This window comes from Maylandia zebra, unplaced genomic scaffold, assembly GCF_041146795.1.
Source record: "Maylandia zebra isolate NMK-2024a unplaced genomic scaffold, Mzebra_GT3a scaffold11, whole genome shotgun sequence".
Classification (NCBI taxonomy): Eukaryota; Metazoa; Chordata; class Actinopteri; order Cichliformes; family Cichlidae; genus Maylandia; species Maylandia zebra.
In genome coordinates, this window is record NW_027490041.1 from 3,267,517 (window position 1) to 3,294,651 (window position 27,135).

Consider the following 27,135-nt stretch of genomic DNA (forward strand, 5'->3'; position numbering starts at 1 on the left):
GGATCTGCTTGAGGAGCTTTTTCATGTGCAGCTCTCTGAGCTCAGGGCTGAGCTGCTGTTTCATCTTTAAGAGCTGCTGCCTCCTCGCCGGACTTGTTCTCCTCTTCTTCTCCTAATGACACCATTTCTGCTTCATATAAAATTCAATAAAGATGCTGACATGTATCTGTAGGAACAACATCATTGAATCTATAACAACTGGAGCCAAACCAGTGGCTCTGCTGGGATCACTGGTGACCAACACTTCCTTGTTGATGCAGATTTCAGGGCTTCCTTTTGCTCCTCCGTTATAACTGTTCTCTCTTCTCAACACATGATGACACAAAGGAATCAGCAGTGACAAAGATGATGCTGAAGAGAAGCACACACTTCACACATATAACAGACCAGTGCAGTTACACACACCTCTGCTTGACATTAGGCCTCAAACAAAGACACAAAACACTAACTTGACTCTAAACAGAAGAAACGAGCAGCTGTTTCTGTTCTGTGCTTATTTATATTTGACACACATGCTTCTCTTTGTGCAAACACACATCGCACTATAACGGTAACCTAGCACACAATGATTGGACAGCACAGTGATGATGCTGGGAGATCCTATACGCAGCAACACAGAAACACTGAGAACTTTAAACAGTGATTACATTGAGATCAGCAGCCGACCCAGTCTAGATAAAGGCGAGCAGCTGGGACCACTGCTGCACCACAAACAGGTTTCAGTGTTTCCATGTGTGTGTGTGATGTCTTTACTTATACTGGTCAATAGACTTTAGTCAACACATGATTGAAAGGTGTTACACATGAAATAAAAACAGTGTTTGTTCCTCTGAAGCAGCTGCATTATAACCAATCTGCTCCTTTGTGGCCGTTTAAAACAGCCTTAAATAACTGTTGTTATATTTGTTGCAGCTTCTGCTCCTCTTGGACAGACGACTCTGGAAAAGACGTTTTTGAATTTCAGCTTTTAACTGGATAAATATCGGATATATAAACGTCTGCAACAAACTGACTCCAGCTTCTACCTCATGATAGGAATGTTTTTGTGGCTCAAGATGACCTGATATCTTTCATGATGATACATTTGACACATGTTTCACATATTATAGACCAACAAGTTCTTCATAGCAGTTTAAATACAGGAGTCACTTTTGGGCCCAGCAGATAAAACAGAGCCAATATTTCCTTCTTTATTTAAGTGACGTGTGTCACAGATGTGACCTAGTAAAGTGTAGCTGAACATTAGTAACGTTATTAACACTCTCAGCTGGTCCTTGTTCCAGACCTGAAGATCCTCTTCTTTCATTCAGCAGCAGCTTCAGGTCTCTGATGGTCCAGGGCTTGTTGTTGGGAAACAGCCCTGCTGGGATGATGGTGTCCTCACAGAAACAGTCAGTGATGCTGTTGATCTCCATCACAGAGCACGTCCCAGTCTGCAGTCTCAGTCCTGCAGGGCCTCGCTGGCTTCCTGACTCCACCCAGTCAACAACAGGAAGTGTTTGAAGTGCAGGAACAAACTGAGGCTGTGGTCAAACAGGAGTTTTGATCTCCTCGCTCTGACTCTCACTGCGGCCCCGCTGCTGTGTCAACATGTGTTTGTGCTAAACAATGATGGAAAGTGTTATAAATGACTTGTTGGCCTCTGATCTGTCACAAACAGCTGAAACGTGTCTCTCATGAGTCACATGAAGGTTTTTGACAGAAAGGACAAAAAGTAGCTGCAGTCAGTTTGTGTCATTTTTATATTTATTCATCTGGGAGAAAAATCTGAGGGACATTAAAATGTGTTTTCAACAGAGACAAGAACATGAATATAACAGAACAGGTAAATGAACATGTTTCAAGTAAACAGCTGGACTGATCAGGTCCAAACACAGAGTGATAAACTTGTCAAACAGCTGTCATATCTTTATATAGAAGCTCTTTATAAATGCTGCTCACTGCAGTCTGTTTACTAATAATGTCAAAGTGTTAGAAACACAGAAACATCAGAATGGTCTTTGTTCACAGAAACCTGTCTGGGATCCTTTGTTGTTCTTTTGATGCAGAGTTACATTATAAATATAAAGAGTTATTTCAGAGTCTCATCAGTTTTCCTGCAGGTCTTTATTTAACACATCAGCAGGGCTGAAGCTCTCATGTTAAACACACACTGATCTATGGACACGTTCATGTGTTTCTAACAGAACCAGGCTGTTATCAGCCTGCACTAACATGATGTCACACACACTGAATGTAACAGTGACAGTTTACATCATCACACAATCAGCTGTGATTGTTTCACTGTCATCAAACGAGTCAACAGGAAGTAGAATCAATAGAAACCAATCATTTACTGACAGCATGTCTGATGGAAATAAGTGCAGATTATGTATGAAGTCTAACTGCACACAGTAACTGTGTTACAATAAGGACTTAACAGCGCCCTCTGCTGGAGTGTTTCAGTACTGCGTTAACTAGAATACACCACCTCCTCCTCACACCACCTGCTACAGCTCTACTCTTCTATGACTACAGTCATCCACAGCACTGATGTGAGGTCACATGGTTCATATGTAAGGAGCACAGCTGACCTCAGGTCAGTTTAATGACTGTGAGCAGCAGCTGTGTTATTGTCACTGTGACAGGGAGACACTCTCAGACACAGCGCTCATGTCAGCTTGTTCTCATGCAGGAGGATCAGGAGCTCCATGTTTGTCTTTCTGTTTGAATCATGATGTGTTTGTGCCATCAGAGTCTGTCATGAGTACTCAGGGTTTCACAGCAGCTCTTCTGGATGCTGACGAGGACTCCAACCTCATGTTTCACCTCTCTGAGCTTCTGATGTCTGTGAACACTCGTGTTTCTTCTCTGGGCTCATCTGGACAAAAACACCTTTCTGTGTTTGGCTGCAGCCTCATTCTGACTGACAGGAAGTGTGTTATCCATGAGCTGCACTTCTGTGAGGAAGTTTCCTGCTGTGTTTCCTGTCTGTGGACAAACACGAGTGTTCCAGCTGAGGACTTGGTTCCTTCCACCTGTCCATACAGGACATCACGCTGTCTGCAGCTCTGTAAATGCAGCTCCAGGTCCTTCCACGTGCTGCTCTGTATTTGTGCAGTTTGTAGTGTGTCCTGGGAAACGTAGCACACATGGTGTTCTTCTGCTGTTTCCTCCTTTCACTGAGTGTGAAACACTGACGCTGTGCTGTTGTTCACAGAGGGGAGCTGATTCTAGCTGCAGCTGGACTCTGTCATCTAACTGAATGTCTTGGTGCTGATCACGGGGCTCTGAGGGGGGAGCAGCAGGAGGACTCTGGATGCTGACGTCAGTGTATCTGTGGAAGCTCCCACAGCGTGTCTGTCATTCAATATTGTGCTGTATATTGTATCTATGCAAAGATGAACAGACTGTGTGTTCACTGGTCTCTGTGCTGCAGCTCTGATGTCATCATCACTCCCTCCTCCACCCTCAGCAGTCCCAGCATGCTGCTGTGGTGCACCCCACCCTCACTCTACACCTGAGCCACAGACCACACCCTCCACCTCAATATACACCACAGTTTTCTCTGCTGTGGAAATGAGATCAGGAGGAAATCATCATTATTATTATTTAATAAACGCTCACATTAATGTGGGCTTATTTGTTTCATATTAGAAACATTAGTTGAGTGTTTTTAGTATAAAATGGTGAAAGTCCCTCTTTTTGCTCCTCCCCTCACCTGTGGATGGACGGTGCTGTTACCGTGGTGACAGCTTGGATGTGTTTCAGTCCTGCCTGGTTATCACTGCAGGAATCTTTACTTTCACATTTATTACAGGTAATAACTCTGATTTTTCTGTGTATTATGAACCAAATGTATCCTGATACACACAGAGATGGATGAGCGGAGGTTTTTTTTGCAGTTTATGTAGTTACTATGGACTTAATGCAGACATATTATTAAAATTAGGGCAATAACAGTTGTATTGATGTATAGCAACTTGAAATGCTCCCACAAATGGCTCCACAGCAGGTAAAAATATAACAAAAGCTCTGGCGGACTTGGTTCTGTGGTCAGTCTTAAAGGGTGAAGTTAAACTCTGTAATCTTCACTGTGTCACAGAGTTCAGTGAGTCCCGTTATTCACAGTATCAATCAGATCATCAGAGAACAGCTGATCAGCAATCAGTGGTGCCAACAGCGCCTCCTGTGGTGAGAGGATGCAATAATGCAATGTAGCATTTTTCCACTCAACACTTGCAGTCATGGAAACTGTCTGTTGGATCTGTGTGACGTTGCTTTCTTGGTTAGAGTTCCTCACAAACGTCCAGATGATTCTTCTAATGAGGCGTCGACCATGTTTGCAGCTCTTTGGAAGAAAACGTCGCCCTTTGCCATCCTTACTTTTCTTTGACTTCTTCAAATGCAGCTGAACTCCAGCTGGTATTTTCTTGGACTTTGCAGCTGTTTCTGGTCATCAGTTCATTCCTGCAAACCTCTGAAGCTGAACAACAATGATGCTGCATTGCTGGCTGATCCCAAAAGGTTGATTCTGTTCATCTGGATGTTTTCAGAAACGTTTGCTCACTGATCAGGTGACTTCTTCAGTCTCAGCTGACTGCAGCTTTACAAGCTTACAAACAGCACATTTGCACAATGACTGAAAGCAGCAGCACCTGATATATATGATACTAATATAATACATATACATATATAATCCATACTAATGATGAAGGAACTGAGCTCACAGTCCATTGTTCATTCAGTGAACTACTCAGTTTATTTTGGGCCTCAGAAATGCTCACTCTGTTTGTACATCACTGTCAGCAATAGACTCATTCTGCTGTGTGGACAGGAACACATGTGACATCACTTCCTGTTTGATCCCACACACCCAATGCAAAGCTTCTTCAAGCTGCTGCCGTCGGGGAGGAGACTGCGGAGTCTCCAGGCCAGGACCAGCAGGCTGAAGGACAGCTTCATCCATCAGGCTGTCAGGAAGCTAAACTCCCTCCCGATTCTGCCCCCTCTCCCCTCTCTCCTCCACGGTCTCACTGAACTCTGTCACACACACTCACACACACACACTCTCTGACTCACTCACTGGCCTGCACCAGTTACCAGTCACTTTGTGGAGCATTGGACTGCCACTACCTCATAAGACTTTGTTGTTACACTATCTCTTACCGTACATTACTAAATCTCCATTTGCACTATTTGCCTATTTGCACTACTCTGCCTGGTTTGCACTCAATGTCATTTATCCTTATATTGTATATTGTATAGATTTCTTGTTATATGTAAAATTGTATTATATTATTTAATTTTATTTAATTTAATTTTTTTTACTTTAAAATATTTTACTTGCATTTTTAATCACTCTTATATTTAAATGTTCATTTTCTATTTATCTAGGGATTGAGAGTAACGAAGTTTCTATTCTCTGTATGTCCTGTACATGTGGCAGAATTGACAATAAAGTTGACTTTGACTTTGACTTTGTGACTGAAGAGGAAGAAGTTTACAAGGAATCATTTAGAAGAGTTTCAAACATCAACTGATTGAATCCATGAATCTGAAAACGTGTTTGTGAGTGAAAGAGACAGACATGTACAGACTGAACTATCTGTTCAACAGTCAGAGTGTTTCTGTAACAGGAGACACTCTTTACACTCCACTCAGCACAGGGACACTGAGGAACCAGGAGACCAGACACTAAACCCAGGATAAAGAGTTTGAGTGAATGTGGTGTTGAAGGTGTGGAGGTGGATCAGAGTGTCAGAGGAGACTCTGTAGAAGGACAGAGTGCTAGCAGGACAGTCCACATACACTGCTGCTCTGTTAGAGACAGAGGAGGAGGAGGAGGAGGAGGAGGAGGAGGAGGAGGAGATGGATGTTTTTATTTTATTGTGCCTGACATAACGAGGACCATCATCAGAGCAGCTCAGACTCCAGGACTGATCATTGAATCCAAACACACAGTCATCACTGTCTCCTTTCCTTCTGATGCTTCTGTAACTCACTGATATATAAACGTCTCGTCTCCACTCGACCTCCCAGTAACAGCGACCAGTCAGACCATTTCTACACAGCAGCTGATAAAAAACATCAAATCTGTCTGGATGATTAGGATATGACTGAACCTCCTCCACATGTGTCACCTTCCTGTTGTTGTCAGACAGTTGGAGCTTTGTGTTCACTGTGTTTGTGTCGATTGTGAGTTGACAGGAATCTGATGGAGAGAACAAACACAATCCAGCTGCAGTTATTGATCCATCATCTGTTCATTGATTGACACTTTGATGATGACTCCTGACATGATGAAGATGGTTGAATGTGTGCTGCTTTGTTTTCATGAATCCCATTAAAAACACACTTACACTTCCTCAGACCTGGTCTCAACCATCGGACTCCAGCAGGCTCCACCCTGAAAGGAGGAGGGGGGTCAGAGCAGCACAGTCAGCATGCACACATGGACATTACATGGCTCTCACACACACTGTTACACACTGAGCTCAAAGCTCGGCTCCACTGTTTTATTCAAAGAAATCTACATTTATTTATCAGCACATTTAAAAACAGCTTGAGCCAAAGTGCTGCACAGAGTAGAGAGAAAATAGGAAACATCCACAGTAATGACTATAAAGACTGGTCAGGATTGAAAGCTACAGAGTACAAATGTGTTTCCAACCGGCTTTTAAAAATGTCCAGTGTTGGTGACGACCTGATGTGAAGGGCGACTGTTCCAGAGTTTGGCTGCAGCCATCGATAAAGCTCACCTCTGTTTTTAAGTCTAGTTCTGGTCAGAAGCTGCTTATCTGCAGACCTGAGGGCTCCACTTGGATTCTTTTGTTAAAGAGAGATAAGATGGAGCCAATCCATTCACAGATTTAAAGACAAACAACCAGATCTGGAAGTGGATTCTACCACGTACTGGTAACCAGTGGAAAAAGCTGGAAAAAGCTGGTGATGGGTCGTCTAGCACAGACCCACCGCTGGAACCAGACAATTGATGAGGGAGAGAACTGTGACAGCGCCGTTCCTTCACTTGACCTCAGTCGCTCTCGTCTGCTCCCTCGTAACACTGCTCTTTATTGAGGTTAAATGAATATGCATAAGTTCATTAACATATGACGCCCAGCCAAACTCCAGTTTCCAACAATGGCTGCAGCTACTAAGTTTTAAAATTACTCATACTAACCCTTCTGGGTCACAAAATAAAGTTTTAACATATTTTCAGGCGAGAAAGTAGCTGTGTAAACATCAAATATCTGCTCGGTTTATCAAGATATCGCATATTTGCAAAAGTGCTTCGACGTTTTCGGAGACGTCTGTTACCCACCAGCTCGATAGCTAGCCGAGAGATCGAGGGTCACTGAAACCCCTGAGACAGGCACAACTCCCGGCACATCATTTTCAGATCACCGCGGACTTTTGCTACTCGGGTTAAACGTAATATATAAAAATGTTATTGTTGGGCTTTTTTCAGTGTTTTGTTTGTTCGTGAGTGTGGCTGAGATTAAAGTTAGTCGATTAGATAAAATAAAACTTTATTAATCCCCCGGGTGAGTTCCTCCTTGGTTTTTACACAGCTGACTAAACGTCAAACAGAAAACTAATTAAACAATAATGAGACGGTTGAGAATTTACGCCAGTGTTCTGTTATATTTTAGATAGCAAGGAGCAGACGGCCGAATTTATTAAACTCCACCGAGACAGCGGTGACGCTAATCAGAAGGCTAGACCATCCAATTTCCCCAGCCATTTACTTCCGGCCTACCCGACCTTCTGAGGACCTGGCCCACGTAGACCGCGAAGGCCGGGTCCTCAGGAGGATGCAGCGCATGAATTTGGACATGACCAATGTGAGCGGCTAATTATAAGTACGCTGTTGTAAATAGCTAATGCTAATTTAATGTGAGTTAGCATTATCCAAGAATGAAATATTGATTCTAACAGGGCCCATAAACAGCATTAGCTTAGCAGCATTAGCTTATCAGAGTTTCCATCATGGTCACACTAATCCTTAGCAGAGCAAAGTGGCCTACTTAGCAATAGCTGCTCAAGTTGTAGAAAGCAAGGGAAAACAGTACTAGCATTAGCTGCTAAATGTGCACTTGAGAACAAATTTATTGTGAATTCAGCCGTGAATGTAGAGTTTGTCATTATTTAAGCTTCCATTTCCAAATGTTAGCTGCTCCTGTCTGCCTCTTTGTCACACACACAGACTGAAACGATTCACAGCCTTGTTTCATCCTTCTGTCACTGTGGACATACAGCATGGGAAACATACACATGGCTGACACTTTATTAGGTACACAGTGGCCACTATCTCAGGTACACCTGTGACCTAATAAAGTGTATCTAAAGTTACAAAATGTTGTCTCTTTCCAAATTGTGATATTCTGGATTAGGCTCTTTGAAAAGATCAGGACAGAAGGACATGGATAGGTGCCTTTATTGAACAGCAGGACATCACACACTAACTTGTTGTTTTCTTAGCGTGCAGAAACTACCCTTTTTTGTTGTTATATATTGGTCAACCAAGAACTAGCCCTGTAACAGGCACTTCTGTATTTTACCACTGGGGGGCAACAATTCACTCTATTACATTCCTCCCCTTTTAGATTTGTAATTGAAATAAGCAACCCTTTAAAGAATGTATTTCACTGCCCCCACCAAAAGAAATATTCTGTGACCCTTACGAACAATGAACAAATGTAGCCATTACTTTTATTATTAAACTGTTCACTTCTAAAATAACTGGCAGTAAATAGCTAAAACATAACTCTACATTTTCAAAGATTCAGTCTCTTTGGGGGAACTCTGCGTCTCTCTGGGTATCTGCGTTCCACAGATGGGCTTTGGGTGGTTTCTGGGGTGGATACTGGTGGTTCATCGGTTGTCTGTTTAGGTGGTTCAGGAGGTAAGGGGTGTGATGTTAAAATTCCAGGTGGACTTGGTGGTAACTCTGGAACAACACCGTCCATAATCACTTCTGGCCGTCCCTCCGAAACCGGTGAAAATATAACTGGGGGTTTCTCCACAGTCTGTCTCCATGGTAACAGGTGGTCCACATGTATTGTGCGTGTTCTCTTTCCCTCTTGTATCAGGTAAGTAACACTTCCCATTAGGGCTGGGCGATATGGCCTAAAATCAATATCAGGATAAATTGAGCAGTTAACCTCGATAACGATAAATGGACGATAACCACCCCAAGTGCCAAAAAAACAAACGTTTTTTTTTTTTTTTTCATTTGATGGGGCTGTGGCAGGCAGCATAGTTCCTCCAGTTATTTTGATAATATTATTCCCCCTAGACCTATTCATTGCAATTATATTATTACCACTTTAAAGGACTGTAAAATGTCACTGAAAATAAATGAAGACAATAGTAGTAAGTACTTTTCGTGGTTAAGATTTATTAACTGAACAAAATAAAAAGTGTAGGATACAATATGTAACCATGCTCTCTAAAAAATGTATATCCCTTGTAAACAAAATAGTTTAATAATAAATATTATTTATTAAGAGGTTGGTTGTGTTACCTTGACTTGACGCAACAGTCTTTTTGCAGAGTTTACATTTAACAATTTTTTGATCAATATCATCCTTGTTGAATCCAAAATGTTGCCAAACGATTGATGATGCATTTTTTTTGTTAACAAGTGTCTCCTCTTCCTCCTCCACCAGCTCTACCTCCGTCGCTGCTGCTTCAACATTTAAATCGTCCTCCATTTGTTCACCCGTGTCTCGTCTTGTTACAGGTAGTAGAGTCATGTGACTCCACCCCGTCAAGTCTGTAACGTAACACAGCGTCTTAAAGGGACATGAACATCGCCAACCTGCACATGCCTTTCCTTTTTTTTTTTTAAATACCGAATTTACCGACATGGGCAAAATGACGTCGATGAGAGTCATAAATTTCGGTAACGATAAATTTTTGATATATCGCCCAGCCCTACTTCCCATTTTCTTCAGAACTGTTCCCTGAGTCCATTTTCTTCCCCCCCCTGAAGTTTCGGATACGCACAGCGTCTCCCTCCAAAAAAACACGAACAGGTTGGGTTTTGTAATCATGGTGTCGCTTCTGCTCAGACTGTTTCTGTTCAATGTGTCTGCTTAGTTCAGGTTTCAGCAGGCTGAAGCGAGTCCGGATCTGACGTTTCAGGAACAACTCTGCTGGTGTGCGACCCGTCACAGTGTGCGGTGTACTGCGATACATGATAAGGAAGTTTGCCAAACGATGACTGAGTGGCAATCTGGCCTTACCATCTGCTTCCAGCACATTCTTCATCAGGGATCGTTTCAGGATTTGTACTGACCTCTCTGCTGCCCCGTTTGATGCAGGATGATAGGCAGGAACAGCTGTGTGTCTGATTCCATTTAACTCCAAAAACTGATTGAATTCCTTTGACTCAAGTTGAGGTCCATTGTCTGAAACAAGCTCTTCTGGAAGTCCATATGAAGCAAATAACCCTCTCAAGACCTCAATGGTGTTGTGTGAGGTAATGGATGGCATAGGGAACACTTCCAACCATTTTGAATGACTGTCAATGACAACTAAAAAGTACTGCTTGCCTTTTTCAGCGAAATCAATGTGAATCCGTTGCCAAACTCTCTCAGGCCACTTCCACGGATGGAGTGGTGCAACGGGTGGCGACTTCTGTACAGCCTGACAGACTGAGCAGCTTTGAACCAGTTCTTGTATATCACCACCACAGCCTGGCCACCACAGGTAACTGCGAGCGAGTGCTTTCATGCGACAGATACCTGGATGTTCATGATGCAGGTCTTCCAGCACTTTCTGTTGGTAAACTGGTGGAATGATGACCCATTGTCCCCAAAGAACACATCCTTGTTCTGCTGACACCTCGTGTCTGCGTGTAAAGTAAGGCTTAAGTGATTCGTCTTGCATATAACTCGGCCACCCATTCATGGTGTAGCTCCAGACCTTGCTGAGGATTGGATCCTTCATGGTTGCTCTCTCAATGTCTTTAGCTACTATTGGTAGCTCTTCCACATGTGAGAAATAGAAGATACTTCCCTCCTCTGCAATGTTGTCTGGCGTATTCCGAGGTAGACGTGACAATGCATCTGCATTAGCATGTTCAGCTGATCTTCTATATTCAATGTCATAGTTGTATGCCATTAGAATAAGAGCCCAGCGTTGCATTCTTAGTGCAGCGAGTGTTGGGACAGCTGACTTTGGCCCTAGTATAGCCAGCAGTGGCTTATGATCTGTTATGAGGGTGAATTTCCTTCCATACAGATATTTATGGAATTTCTTTACTCCAAAAATTATGGCAAGGGCCTCTTTTTCTATCTGGGCATACTTTCGCTCAGCTTCAGTTAATGTTCTTGATGCGAAAGCCACAGGCCTTTCCTCTCCATTTTCCATGACATGAGAGATGACTGTGCCCAGTCCATAAGGTGATGCATCGCAGGCTAACTTCAATGGCAGATTTGTGCTGTAGTGCACCAACACTTTGTTCTGCAGCAGTAGACTTTTTGCATCCCTGAATGCTTTTGCACATTCCATGGTCCAAATCCATTTAGCAGCTTTTCTCAACAGGTTATGCAAAGGCTGAAGAATGGTGGATGGATTTTCCAAAAATCGACTGTAGTAATTTAGAAGACCAAGAAAGGACTTCAGTTCAGTGACGTTTGTTGGTTCTGGTGCATTTGCCATGGCTGCTACCTTTTCCTCTAAAGGATGCAGACCATCCCTGTCAATACGATGCCCCAGGTACTCCACACTGCTCTGAAGAAAGTGGCACTTGGAAAGCTTCACTCTGACACCATGCTTCTCCAGACGTGTGAGTACTTCCTCCAACCTCTTCAAATGATCCCTTTCAGATGAAGCAGTGATGAGGATGTCATCCAAAAAGCAGGTCACATGCTCCATCCCCTGAAGGATTTGATCCATCACAGACTGGAAAAGAGCCAGAGCACTGGAAACACCATAGCTGAGGCGATTGTACTTATAGGGAGTATTTTAAATCTAGAGAGTATTTTAAATTCAGGGAATTTAAAATAGAAAGTAGCTCGTCCACAGAAGGACTGGTAGCTCCCCTTACGATAAGGGTTCAGATCGCGCGAACAGGTGTGGGTTTAGAGCTCTGGGTAGCTCCCCAGCTGGGTCTAGACTGGGTCTAGAGAGTATTTTAAATTCAGGGAATTTAAAATAGAAAGTAGCTCGTCCACAGAAGGACTGGTAGCTCCCCTTACGATAAGTGTTCAGATCGCGCGAACAGGTGTGAATGTGAATGTGTGTGTGATGCCTCAAAGGCATTTATGTCATTTATCTTTAATGTTTGCTTTAAAATAATTCTTTTGTATGTATTTAAGTTAAAAAGAACAGTAAAAAGAGTTTAAAATGTTAACAAGCTTTAATTTTGAAGGTGAACTTGCAAATAACCTCACTTCCTGGTTGATTACCTATATTGCCTCATTTCCTGTTTAATTCCTCTTCCTGGTTCTCTAAGAGGGAGAGTGACATGTGGTCTTGCTCTGAGGCTTATCCACAGCCATCCACTTGGGAACATTGTTCAGGCAACACCATAAGTGTATATATTTCACGATGAAGGTGTTAAAAAGGCATAAATAGTGGTATTTGTGAAAAATTTTATTTTATTTGTGATTCATGGAGGTTGATTTGTACATGTTAAAAAAGGCAGTTTTGATTATCATTACGGTTGCTAAAGCTAACACGAAGGTGTAAGGTCACATTTTGAGTTATTTCGTGATGCAATATTTATGTAAACGATCATTTTTTCTATTCTGTATTTCTTTTCAACTACAGTTTTCACCGCTTGTCAAATGAAGATTCTGAGTAAAAAGTCAACTCTACTCGGACTCGTGTATTCATTGACAGAGGTTTAGCTTGGTGTTTGATCAGAGTTGCTACACTCTGCAACAGAACACTACAGTGTGTGTTTAGTTAGTTTGTTTGTTTGCTTGTTTTAATCAATTTTAAATCATGCTTTTTATCTGTTTTTGTTTCTAATGTCTCTGTAAAGCACTTTGAATCACCTTGTTGTTGAATTGTGCTATACAAATAAATTTGCCTTGCCTTATAGAGACTTGCCTTATTGTGTGTGTTGATGACCAGATACTTCTCTGATTCTTCATCTAACTGTAGCTGCTGATAGGCATGAGGAAGGTCAAGTTTACTGAAGGATGTTCCTCCAGCTAAAGTAGAAAACAAATCTTCCGTATTAGGAAGTGGATATCTTTCCTCTTCAACACACTGGTTGACACTGACGTTGTAGTCACCACATATCTGATCACCTCACTGTTATGCTAATGCCAGCATACAGACAGAGAGTGAAGGTCATCAAACCTGTTATGAAAGAGGTAAGAGTGTGGCCACAGGAGGCCACCTCTGCTCTTCAAGACTGCTTCGGGTCAACTGATTGGGACATATTCAAGGAAGCAGCCACCTACAATAACATCATAGACATCGAGGAGTACACAGACACGGTGAGCTCATACATCACCAAATGCATTGATGATGTAACACAGGTGAAAAGTATCACAACTCGAGCCAACCGGAAGCCATGGCTAACAGGAGATGTCCACAGGCTGCTGAAGGCCAGAGACAAGGCCTTCAGAGCTGGGGATGAAATAGGCCTGAGAACAGCGAGAGCCAACCTGTCCCGTGGCATCAGGAAAGCGAAACAGGACTACACACACAAGATAACCTCCCACTTCAATGATAGCAAGGATGCAAGAAGCCTATGGCAAGGCATCCAGGCTATTACAGACTACAAGCCTGTAGCGCGTAGCTGTGAGAGCGACACCACTCTGCTCAACAACCTGAACAGCTTCTTTGCACGATTTGAAGCACAGAACAACACACGCCCACAGAAAACACCACCACCTTCACACGACCAGCCTCTGTGCCTGTCTGCTGCCAGCGTGAAGAGGACACTCATCACCATCAACGCCCGGAAAGCAGCGGGTCCAGATAACATCCCTGGTAGTGTGCTGAAAGACTGCGCAGAGGAGCTGAAGAATGTCTTCACAGACATCTTTAACACCTCCCTGAGGCAAGCCACTGTCCCATCAAGCTTCAAGACTGCCACCATCATACCTGTGCCAAAGAAACCATCCCCAGCCTGTTTCAATGACTACCGCCCCGTGGCACTGACACCCATTATTATGAAGTGCTTTGAACGACTAGTCATGTCACACATCAAATCCACCCTACCTCCCACCCTGGACCCACACCAGTTCGCATACAGAGCGAAACGATCCACAGAGGATGCAATCTGCTCTGCCCTCCACCCAGCCCTAACTCATCTGGACAAGAAAGACTCATATGTGAGAATGCTGTTCATAGACTTTAGCTCAGCATTCAACACCATAATACCACAACAACTCATCTGTAAACTGGACAGACTGGGCTTCAGCACCTCCCTCTGCAACTGGCTGCTGGATTTCCTCAGCCAGAGGCCTCAAGCGGTGCATGTAGGCAACAAGGTCTCAAACAGCATCACCCTGAGCACGGGGGCTCCACAAGGCTGTGTGCTCAGTCCTCTGCTCTTCACCCTGCTGACACATGACTGCACACCAACCTACAGCTCCAACCACCTTTTGAAGTTTGCGGACGACACAACGCTGGTGGGGCTCATCACCAAGGGCGATGAGACCCACTACAGGAAAGAGGTTGAGCTCCTGACCACGTGGTGCAGAGACAACAACCTCCTGCTAAATGTCAGTAAGACCAAGGAGATTATTGTCAACTTCCAGAGAGGCCACACCTGTCACCCCCCATTGACCATCGACGGCGCTGCGGTGGAGAGGGTGAGCAGCACCAAGTTCCTGGGGGTGCACATCAGTGAGGACCTCTCTTGGACCACCAACACAGCATCACTGGCCAAGAAAACACAACAGCGCCTCTACTTCCTGCGCAAACTCAAGCGTGCAAGTGCTCCACCACCCATCCTGACTACATTCTACAGAGGAACTATTGAAAGTATCCTCTCCAGCTGCATCACTGTGTGGGGCGGTAGCTGCACTGACTATAACAGAAAAGCTCTACAACGCATTGTGAGAACAGCTGAGAGGATAGTTGGTGTACCACTCCCCTCCCTGCAAGACATTTACACCACTCGCCTCACCCGCAAAGCCATCACAATTGTCAACGATGCAACCCACCCCGCGCACTGTCTGTTCAGCCTCCTGCCCTCTGGAAAGAGATACAGAAGTCTCCGCTCCCGCACTACCAGGCTCACCAACAGCTTCATCCACCAGGCTGTGAGACTGCTGAACTCTCTTCCCTCCCGGCTCCCAGCCAGCAGAATCACCAGATTGGCAGAAGTATAGTAGACAGATTGGACTCTACCCCCCCACACTCTCCAACAAGGAAACACTCTCTGAACCAAGAACTGAAAACATTCCTGACTTGCATTGCAATTGCACACACCTGCTGCTATATATATATTTTTAGTATTCTTTTAGCACTATTTATATTATTATATTACTATTTATTATCTTATTGTTAGGGCTGTTTTTGTTTTTGTTGTGCATCTGCACCTTATTGTTGTCAATGCCTACGCATTTTTTTGGGACAGTGTGAAACGTAATTTCAATTCCTTTGTATGGCAAGTACATTTGAAGAAATTGACAAATAAAAGTATTCTATTCTATTCTATATCCTAATTGTTTTGTCTGCTTTTGGCACAGTAACAATAGGGGATGCCCACTCACTTTTCTCAACCTTTGAAATAACCTTCACCTTTTCCAATATGTCCAGCTCCTTTTCCACAGCTTCTTTTAGTGCATAAGGAACTGGGCGAGCTTTAAAGAAAATTGGTGCAGTGTTTGGTTTAGTGTGGATTCTAGCTTTAAATCCCTTTATGCAGCCTTGGTCATCCGAAAACACTGCCTGATGGCGCTGAATCACTTCTAGTACTCCTGGCTTTGCTTCTTTCTGCACCAGTACCTTGTGTACTGTGAAAATCTGTTTCCAGTTCAGCTGTAGTTTCTTTAACCAGTTTCGTCCAATCAGAGCTGGTCTGTCTCCCTGAACAACAATCAGTGGTAGGGTGATGTTTTGAGTCCCATACTGTACTGGTAACATAATATATCCACGCACAGCAATGTGTTGGCCTGAGTAGGACTTGAGCTTAAGCCCACTGGCTTGTTTTATAGGGAAATGAGTGAGATGCATCTGATAATACTTGTCTGATACCACCGACACTGCTGATCCTGTATCCAGCAGCATGGTGGTGTTCTTGCTCCCAAGCGCAACATCCACTGTGTAATCCTTCTCACTGGAGGTGATGGAGTACATTGAATATACTCCAAAAAGTTCAGCTTCATCATTCCTACTTGAGCATTCATCCTCAGTTTCCAAATACTGAGTTTGCTGACTGAATTTTTTATTCCTGCAAGCACGTGCAATGTGTCCTATTTTTGCACAAACATGACACTTTTCACTCTTAAATTTGCACTCACGTGCTGAATTCTTTCCACCACAACAATAACATGGTTGCTTCATTCCTGTGTGTTTTTTAGGTCCCTTCCAGTTCTTTTACTTGTTATTGCCCTCTTGCCTGTTCTGTACTTTCCATCCTTTGTTGAAAAAATTTGGAGCATTTGTCAAGGCATTTACGTGGTGAGGGTCCTGGCGTCCTGAGAACTCCATCGTATTTTTCGAAGCGAGTTCCATAGATACGGCAATCTCACATGCATGTGGAAATGTAAGATCTTTTTCCGATAGTAGCTTGCACTGCATAGCATCAGAACGCAGCCCACTAACAAAACGATCCCTCAGGGCCTCATCCAAATCCATCCATCCATCCATCTTCATCCGCTTTATCCGAGGCCGGGTCGCGGAGGCAGCAGCCTAAGCAAAGAGGCCCAGACCTCCCTCTCCCCAGCCACCTCCTCCAGCTTATCCGGGGGAATACCAAGGCGTTCCCAGGCCAGCCGAGAGATATAATCTCTCCAGCGTGTCCTGGGTCTGCCCCGGGGCCTCCTCCCGGTGGGACATGCCTGGAACACCTCGCCCAGGAGGCGCCCAGGGGGCATCCTTGTCAGATGCCCGAACCACCTCAGCTGGCTCCTTTCGATGTGGAGCAGCAGCTGCTCTACTCTGAGCCCCTCCCTGATGGCCGAACTTCTCACGCTATCTCTAAGGGAGAGGCCAGCCACCCTTCGGAGGAAGCTCATTTCTGCCGCTTGTATCCGCGATCTCGTTCTTTCGGTCACTACCCACAGCTCGTGGCCATAGGTGAGGGTAGGGACGTAGATCGACCGGTAAATTGAGAGCTTCACTTTTACACTCAGCTCCCTCTTCACCACGACTGACCGGTGCAGCATCTGCATTACTGCAGCTGCAGCCCCAATCCGTCTGTCGATCTCCGGCTCCCTTCTCCCATCACTCGCGAACAAGACCCCAAGATACTTGAACTCCTGCACTTGGGGCAGGAACTCATCCCTGACGCGGAGTGGGCACTCCACCCTTTTCCGGCTGAGCACCATGGCCTCAGATTTGGAGGTGCTGATCCTCATTCCCGCTGCTTCACAATCGGCTGCGAACCGTTCCAGTGCGAGCTGGAGGCCCTCACCCGATGAAGCCAACAGAACCACATCATCTGCAAAAATCAGAGATGAGATTCTGAGGCCACCAAAGCGAAAGCCCTCCGCCACTTGGCTGCGCCTAGAAATCCTGTCCATAAAAATTATGAACAGAACCGGGGACAAAGGGCAGCCCTGGCGGAGCCCATCACCCACCGGGAACGAGTCCGACTTATTGCCGGCAATGCGAACCAAGCTCTTGCAACGGTTGTATAGGGATCGAATGGCCCGTAGCAATGGGCCAGACACCCCATACTCCCGCAACACCTCCCACAGGACACCCCGAGGGACACGGTCGAATGCCTTCTCCAAGTCCACAAAACACATGTAGACTGGTTGGGCAAACTCCCATGCACCCTCAAGTATCCTCGAGAGGATAAAGAGCTGGTCCAGTGTTCCGCGACCAGGACGAAAACCGCATTGTTCCTCCTGTATCCGAGGTTCGACTAGCGGACGAACTCTCCTTTCCAGCACCCTGGCATAGACTTTCCCAGGGAGGCTGAGGAGTGTGATCCCCCTGTAGTTGGAACACACCCTCCGGTCCCCCTTTTTAAAGATGGGGACCACCACCCCAGTCTGCCAGTCAACAGGTACTGCCCCTGATCTCCACGCAACATTGCAGAGGCGTGTAAACCAGGACAGCCCTACAACGTCCAGAGCATTCAGGAACTCGGGGCGGACCTCATCAATACCAATGCCTCATCCAAATATTGTCCAAAATCACATGTGGCTGACAACTGCCTCAGGGCGACAACATAGTCAGAAACTGCCTCCCCTTCTTTCTGGTTACGTTTCTGAAAACAAAAATGCTCAGCTATCACCACTGGAGTCGGCTTATAATGCGCACTTAACGCTCCAGTCAGCGCTGCATATCCCATGGTACTCGGTACCCTCGGAGACACAAGATTCTTTAGCAGCCTGTATGTATCTGCTCCGATCACAGAGAGAAACATGCACACTTTCTTCTCATCGGAAACATCATTTGCCAACATCCATTGCTCCAGCCGCTCCAAATATGACTCAAAATCTTCCTTCGATTCATTATACTCTTCAACACGACCCACATGCATCGCCATGGTAGCTCACCAAAAGCTGTTCCGCTGCAGCCGTGAAGAAAACGTCTTGGTTTGTCTTTTTCTTTACATGTGAACACAGCCCTTCTACAGCCTCTGTCACACTGTGGAAATCTTTAGAATCCTCGTCGCCAGTTGTGATATTCTGGATTAGGCTCTTTGAAAAGATCAGGACAGAAGGACATGGATAGGTGCCTTTATTGAACAGCAGGACATCACACACTAACTTGTTGTTTTCTTAGCGTGCAGAAACTACCCTTTTTTGTTGTTATATATTGGTCAACCAAGAACTAGCCCTGTAACAGGCACTTCTGTATTTTACCACTGGGGGGCAACAATTCACTCTATTACACAAATATTTATGGACCTAACTATAGGTCTACTTTTAATGAAACTCAACATGACTTATCAGCTATCATTAATGTTCCTGCATACAGACTCCTTGGAGACCCCTACATAAATATCCACATACTATCCAGCTAGACTAGTGTGTCTGTCCCTGAAAATATTCCTGCATGTGTGATTGTTCATGTGTCATCTGCAGGAAACAAACAGGAAGTGAGTGAAGGACACAGGAAATGTTTCCAGCTCTTCCTCCTCTATCAGATTTTCTCTCCATACCTGAGAGTGTCCAGTCTCCAGCCTGGATCCTTCAGTCCAGCCGACAGCAGCGCCATTCCTGAGTCACCTGGATGATTGTAGCTCAGGTCCAGCTCTCTCAGATGGGAGGGGTTGGAGCTCAGAACTGAGGCCAGAGAAGTACAGCCTTCCTCTGTGATCAGACAGCCTGACAGACTGCAGAAACACAAAACAACAATCAGTCTGTCAACAACGTTTTCTCTTTGTCACAGTAACATCTATCCATTTACATCCATTCAATGTAACTTTTAACTGCCATAAATGTAAATTATGTCAGTTTGTTTAATTTATTGTGTTCATGTATGTTTATTTCCTTTATTTATTGTTGTTCCTTTTGGGGTAGGAACTAAGGTTCATTCTGTGTTGCGCACAGGCCCCTTTAAGTGACGTAAAGGGAAGTCAAAAGCATGTGCAAAGAAGCAAAGTTAATAAGTTAACTAAGTCAGAAGAAGGAATAAATAAGCAGTTTAAAGTAAAAGAAAGCTGCGAAGAAGAAGAAATTGAGAATTATTTTTGTTAAGTTTTTGTTCCTGAAGCAGACTCATTCCCTCACGGTTATGTGCAGCAGCAAGGTATGTTAACTGTTTGTTTATCGTGTATTTGTTAACTTGGGTTTAAATGTTTATTTGTAATATTTATGTTTGGTCATTCTGTACTTTTATGTAATAACAGTTTGACGGTGGATTTTATGGTGTTTCTGAGGAGAAGTGTGACGGAAGAATAAATCCATCTGTGAATGAATAACCGTGGTGTCGTGTATTAACTGGAGGGAGTGATAGTAACTTTATTTAAAAGTGACAATTCCCAACAGACAACAACAGTCATCTGAAGCTGTTTAAATGTGTAAGGTAACAGCCTCCAATATTAGAGAGAAAGCCCCAACTGTAAGAGCCAATTAAAGGTTAATTTTATTGGTACTGGTAAAATAATTAGAGGAGAAATATACATGTTTGATGTTAAGAATATAATTTCTAGTTGATTTCAAAATACTGTTTGTTAAAGGTATAGAATATAGAAGTGCGACATTCTAATGCACTTTTTAGTATTTTGGGCTTCTGGCACACTGTAATTACGTAGTTGGGGAGTCGGATAAGCTGGAAGCAACACAGTTTTTTGACCGAGTCTTGCCATGTAAATTAAAAGTTTCAATAAACATCTTTTTTGCAAAAAAAAGTACCTGGACTTGCTCACGTTTCAAATGCATGTTGCCGGACTGACTCCTAAAGGTGGTACAGAAGAGTGAAATAGAGACGGAGTGCCGCCACTACACCAACCATCAGACAATTGTGGAGATACAGAAATTCTTTTATTGCTGCCATATAATCTGCATCATTATAACTGCATTAATAACATTCTTTACAGCATTATTCCATCTAATAATATTTCTCACAGTATTGATATTGCATTAAAGTTGTCTATTGAAGATGTTCATTTGAGGATCCTTCCATTATGTTAACTTTTATTACAAGTACGGTCAGAAGTATTTCATACACATTGCATATTTGTGCTTATTTCGAGTTGATGTCAGGTTCATTAAGGGTCTTAAGCTTCACTGGCGTGACTGTCCAGGTGATACATGCTGAGGGAAACTAGAACAGGATGATTGCATGCATGCTTACAACACATATAATCTAGGAATGTGTCAGGCCTGAGGCCTTAACTCATTTGGTGTCTCACTATATTTTACTCTACTTGGCAACAGATGACCAGAGTAAATAATTAGCCCCAGAGACCCTGAGGGCTTGAAGTTTATTACCTTGTATGGAAGGTGTTATAGAAAAGAGAAGTTCTATGTCTGTTTATAGCCACTAAAGATGTACAAGATGTACCATTAACTGTGACTAATGTCTGGAACATATTTTACTCTGACTATTTTTATTGACGCCAAGGTGGGGGGGGGGGGGGGGGGGGGGGGGCGTATACCCCACTGCTTTGTAAGTGTCCACAACATGTATTTTTGGCAGAAGACATAGGCTGATGTTTTCTCCTGTGTGTTAATAAACTCATCGTTTGATTGCACTTCTCTGGGGCCTCCGTGGTTTGTCTCACTGCTCTACATTGATCGATTTCGCGACACAATCCACTGTGAGCAGCACTTGGTGATGGTGGGAAGAAGAACTCCCTTTGACACAAAGATCCTCCCAGTGAAAACAGGCTGCAGGAGGAGCATCTACCATGACTGGTTGCAGGGTGAGGGGAAAGAGAAGAGATGAGCTCAGAGAGACAAGAACAAAACACAAACTAAGGAGAGAGAAGACAAAAGGCAAGGCAAGGCAAGGCAAGGCAAGTTTATTTGTATAGCACAATTCAACAACAAGGTGATTCAAAGTGCTTTACAGAGACATTAGAAACAAGAACAAATAAAAAGCATGATTTAAAATTGATTAAAACAAGCAAATAAACTAACTAACTAATTAACAAACAAACAAACAAACAAACAAAACAGTATATAAAATCAAAACAGATAAAATCAGAGCAGTAGATAAAATCAGTAGTTAAATGTAAGTTTTGAAATTTAAGCTTAAAAGTGTGGATTTGGTGCTTTATTCAAATGCAGCTGAGAACAGGTGAGTCTTCAACCTGGATTTAAATAAACTGAGTGTTTCAGCTGATCTGAGGCTTTCTGGGAGTTTGTTCCAGATATAAGGAGCATAAAAGCTGAATGCAGCTTCTCCGTGTCTGGTTCTGACTCTGGGAACTGATAAAAGACCGGATCCAGATGACCTGAGGGATCTGGATGGTTCATACTGGGTCAGGAGGTCATTGATGTATTTTGGTCCTAAACCATTCAGAGCTTTATAGGCCAGCATCAGAACTTTAAAGTCTATCCTCTGACGTACAGGAAGCCAGTGTAAGGACCTCAGAGCTGGACTGATGTGGTCCACTTTTTTGGTCTTAGTGAGGACTCGAGCAGCAGAGTTCTGAATGAGCTGTAGTTGTCTGACTGATTTTTTAGGTAGACCTGTAAAGATGCTGTTACAGTAATCAAGCCTACTAAAGATGAATGCATGGACTAGTTTTTCCAGGTCCTGTTGAGACATCAGATCTTTTATCCTTGATATATTCTTGAGGTGATAGTAAGCTGACTTTGTTATTGTCTTAATGTGTTTTTCTAAGTTTAGGTCTGCATCCATCACTACACCCAAATTTCTCGCCTGGTTTGTGGTTTTTAGATGTATAGATTGAAGTTCTTTGGTGACCTGTAATCGTTTTTCTTTGGCGCCAAAGACTATTACCTCAAGACATGCATTAGTGACATATAAAAGCATCAGGAGTGAAAAGAGGGGAGAAGAAAGCAGAGCATCATGGGAAGTCCACCAACAGCCTGAGCCTATAGCAGCATAACTAAGGGATGGTTCACCTGATCCAGCTCGAACTATAAGCTTTATCAAAAAGGAAAGTTTGCAACTGATCTTCAAAGTAGAGAGGGTGTCTGTCTCCTGAACTTAAACTGGGAGCTGCTTCCACACCCAGTCCAACATAGCCAGGCTGAGTCGTTAGATTAGTCCAACGAAACTCAGAAAGTCATTACTTATGTCACATTTTAGTGCAAATGTAGAAAAACTGTCCAAAAGTTATTTCTAAATCTGATATTAAACAATTTAAATGGTGAAAAAAGCTGTAAAGAAAACAGAAAGAGTCAATAAAAGCCTCTTTAGAGGGTCACCAGTTTAAAACTCAGACATTTAAACTGGTGATTCTCCTTCTCTGCTCCATTTCCTCTCTAGACTTCCTGTTGCTAGGAGGGATTTGATTGGCTGAACGTCCTTTTAGCCTTTCTTTAGTTAATTGGGTGCTAAGCAAAGAGGAAAACACACGAGTCATGTGACCTGACATAAGGAGCGCTCTGATTTGGTTGGGATTGACAAACTTTGATGCTGTTTGCAAGCTTCGCTTTGCAGAGGCAAGAAAATCTCTTAGATAGTGATGAGACGCTCCACAGTGACGTTTCTACACTTTGGAGCTTCTGAAGTGCAGATGTTTGGAAACGCTGCTCCAACGTGTGGTTCAAACACTCAGGTCACGTGACCTCAGCTGCCACAGGTGGCATACCTGCTGCTTCCATGTTAGCATGTTAGCTCCAACAGGTGGTCAGTGTGAGAGCAGAAGATGATATCAGTGACATCCAAACAAGGAAGGAAGAGACTGTTGAAGGCAGCGAGCTGTGACTGCTGTGAACAGTGTCCTCACACTATTTTCTCCCTGTGTCAACATACATGAGGCTGCTTCAGCTGCAACACACCACAAACACCTTTATACAACTAAATATACTGAGAGCACACTGCTGTGGTTGCTCTGGTAACCATCCATATATCCAGATGTTTGGGGCCAAGTCTGCTTCCTCATCCTTGGTTCAACCCTCAAAGTTTGATGTGGTTTTTTTTGTGATTTGGTTTTATTTGTTGTTCTATACACTGTGAAACAAAGCTAGAAGCCACTGTGGTACAGTGGGGGACTCAAACCCAGGACCCAACCTGCTCCAACAACAGTCAGAAGGATTTTGTAAAGTCTCAATTTCTGTTCATTAGGAAAACATCAATAATGAAGAGCACATGTTTATAGAGGCACATTCAGACCAATGACAACAGTCCATTCACACTGCCCTCCACCTTTTTAAATGTGAGTAAACACATCATGGTTTTGGTGCTGATGTGGTATCAGGGACAGGTGATGATTTTGAACTCAGTCTGAGGTTTGATTACACTGAACCTGCACTGCTTTATCCTGTTTATGACACATTTATACCCAAAGTCTCAGCTGGATAACAAAGAACGAGGAAAAACACATTTGTTGAGAGAATTGTTAACAAATGTGGTGAGAGTGTTGTAATAGTTACAGACAGAACTATGATTTATTTATTTAAATGCATTCAAGGACATTTTTTTACTCACGTTGTGTCTCTTCCACGATGTTATTTTTCTCTCCTACAACGTACGTTACAATTACAGTTACATGACCATTTATCCAAATTAGGCGATGACATCATTTAGCGACTTCCAGCGACTTTTAGGACAGCTAATAGCAATTTTCCTTAATGAGGAGTTGGCAACACTAGCAGCAGTGGGTGGATGGCAGCATCATCATGAAGGATCAGTGTGAGAACACATCATCATCCACAAAGAAAACCAGTCTGAGTGTCTGACGTTCTTGTTAGAAAGATGCAGTCGCAGCTTGTGGGTGCAGTTAGCTGGTTTGCTAGTTAGCTGCTCTGCTAGTTAGCTGCTATGCTAGTTAGCTGGGAGCTAACTCACTCGAACATTTGATGCTAAACTGTCTAAACTGTGTGAGCAGCATTCATTGCTGCTCTGTGTTACTCTCCAGCCTCTCTTTCACTTAGTCCTCTCAGTTTTTTCCTCCTTACAAACTAGAAAACCTTCTTTTTCAGCTTCTCCTCCACACCCGAGCTGTGGCTAAGGTGCTACCAGCACGCAGGCTCGGTGTGTACAAATTCATGGGCTGCGTCCTCCTGAGGACACATTTGTAGACCGATTACGTCACAGCGACGCACCGAAGGCTGTCCAAATTCCTCCGAATGCAGCCGACAAATGCGTCCTCCTTTTCCCCGAATTTGAAGGATGGGTCGGGTGTGTCCTTCGTGGCCCACCATATCCCAGAATTCATAGTGCGGCCCAGCCAAACTCCAGCTTCCAGTAATGGCGACCGCTACTAAGTTTTAAAATTACTCTTATTAATCTTCCTGGGTCACAAAATAAACTTTTAACATATTTTCAGGCGAGAATGTGGGTGTGTAAACTTCAAATATCTGCTCGGTTTATGAAGATATCGCATATTTGCAAAAGTGCTTCGACGTTTTCGGAGACGTCTGTTACCCACCAACTCGATAGCTAGTCAAGAGCTCGAGGGTCACTGAAGCCGCAGAGAACGGCACAACTCCCGGCACATCATTTTCAGATCACCGTGGACTTTCGCTACTCAGGTTAAAAGTAATATTAGTAACATATGACTGAATCTATATCTCACTTAAAGCTTTCTCTAAATGAAAGAATCAGTGAAAATGAGGCGCTTCAGCTGATTTTAAACAAAAACTCTGAACATAACCTGATCCAGACCAGGTTATTGGTTCAGCATCAGTAACCACGGTGATGTAGCCAGGTAGAAACAGAGCTAGACAGAGAGAGACAAACATTTATGCTCACAATCACACATCTCCAGTTAACCCAGCATGCATGTTTGTGGACTGTGGGAGGAAGCAGAGAACCTGAAGACAACCCACACAGGCCACACTATCACTCTTATTTACAGAATTATAATCTAATTAGATGATAAAGTAATAAATTATTTGGTATTTTAATGAAAATATATTTTAAGCAATAGTTTATAAGTCAACAATTTTAGTTAAAAAAAAGTGACAAAACAAACAGTCAATAAAACCTTCTACAGCTGAGACTAATGTAGATAATGTTGGGGGAGGAATTAAAAGTAAAAACCATAGATGATAACTACCAAAATAAAACAGGAAGTGAATAACATTCAAGCTCACTTTAAGCTCAACAGTCAAATTCTGTTTTGTATTAATCTATTTTTTTGAATTTTTGTTTACATTTTATGTTTAAGTGAGGCAATGAGTCATATCACTATGACCAAATATATATTTCATCTTTTCAGTCAGAAATAATCAATTGATCATATTTTTATTACTAAATGTTTCTGAAAATCAAATTCTGATATCTGAACAAACAGCTCTGTAAAAACCTTCAGAATACAGGAATCGAACTCGAAGGTTTGGTGGATGAAGCACTGCTAAAATAAAGATATTGGACTCAGGAGCAGATGGGACATTTCATTGCAAATGAAAGACAGAAAGTGAACAAATATCACTAAAAACCCCAGACATTAATTTCTACATTAAGACTTTTTAAAAAAATCAATTTCCTGTTTATGCAGTAATAGAAATCAGGTTTAACGTGATCATCAATGGAAAATTTTTAATTCTGACCTGAGAGTTTCCATTTTACAGTGTGGACTCTTCACTCCAGCAGACAGAAGCTTCACTCCTGAATCCTGCAGGTCAGAGTTACTCAGGTCCAGCTGTCTCAGACTAGAGGACTGGGAGCTGAGAGCTGAGGACAGAGCTTCATAGCCTCTCTCCAAGAGCTTACAGTGACTCAGTCTGAAAAGTGACAGATAAACATTAAACAAACACTGTTGTTAAGTTGCAATGAGGGTGCACTAAAGAGTTATTAGATTTAGCAATTAATTCTGTTTTTTTTACTGAGAGTCAACAAATGGATGACGCTGACATTTGTTAACTGACAATGGTCAATCAATTCTGGTATTCTATTGCAAATGCCAATTGGGCTCCATGTGCCGGGCAGTGCATTAGCACCAAAGTAGCTGACATATTGATCAATAACTCTGCTCATTAAATTATCATAAAACTATTACAGAAGTTTAACTGACTTTTTTCCCATTTAGTGGATTCTTATTGGTTAATTCTGTCAATTGATGAAAAGCACAAGGTAACTTGATCTCACCTCAGAGTATTCAGTTTACAGTGTGGACTTCTCAGTCCTGCAGAAAGATACCTCACTGCTGGATCCTGCAGGTTGTTGTTACTTAAGTCCAGCTGTCTCAGACTAGAGGACTGGGAGCTGAGAACTGAGGACAGAGCTTCACAGCCTCTATCTGAGAGATCAGGGACACTCAGGCTAAAAAACAAAATAAAAACACAATTTGAAAAACTGTAATTTGATAACAAACTGCTATCAAATGACAAGTTAAATGAACTCTCTGACCAGTTACAGAGACTCAGTCTGGGGGAACAGAAAATATTTTAAAAGTCCACGTGGTAAAGAGATTCGAAATGTGGCAGATGATTATAACTTTAGACCAAAAAGGTCCCTCTCGCT

General features: G+C 43.1%; 1 protein-coding gene across 1 annotated transcript; it reads right to left on the reverse strand.

The window, feature by feature from the left end:
- Positions 1-5,465: 5,465 nt before the first annotated feature.
- Positions 5,466-26,697, reverse strand: LOC143416052 (stonustoxin subunit alpha-like). Its single transcript, XM_076881420.1, has 5 exons — positions 26,687-26,697; positions 26,223-26,396; positions 19,247-19,420; positions 6,342-6,388; positions 5,466-6,193 (listed from the first exon to the last, which is right to left on the reverse strand). The coding sequence occupies exons 1-5, from the start codon at positions 26,695-26,697 to the stop codon at positions 5,640-5,642; spliced, it is 960 nt and encodes a 319-aa protein (XP_076737535.1). The 3' UTR covers positions 5,466-5,639.
- Between the last annotated feature and the right edge of the window lie 438 nt (positions 26,698-27,135).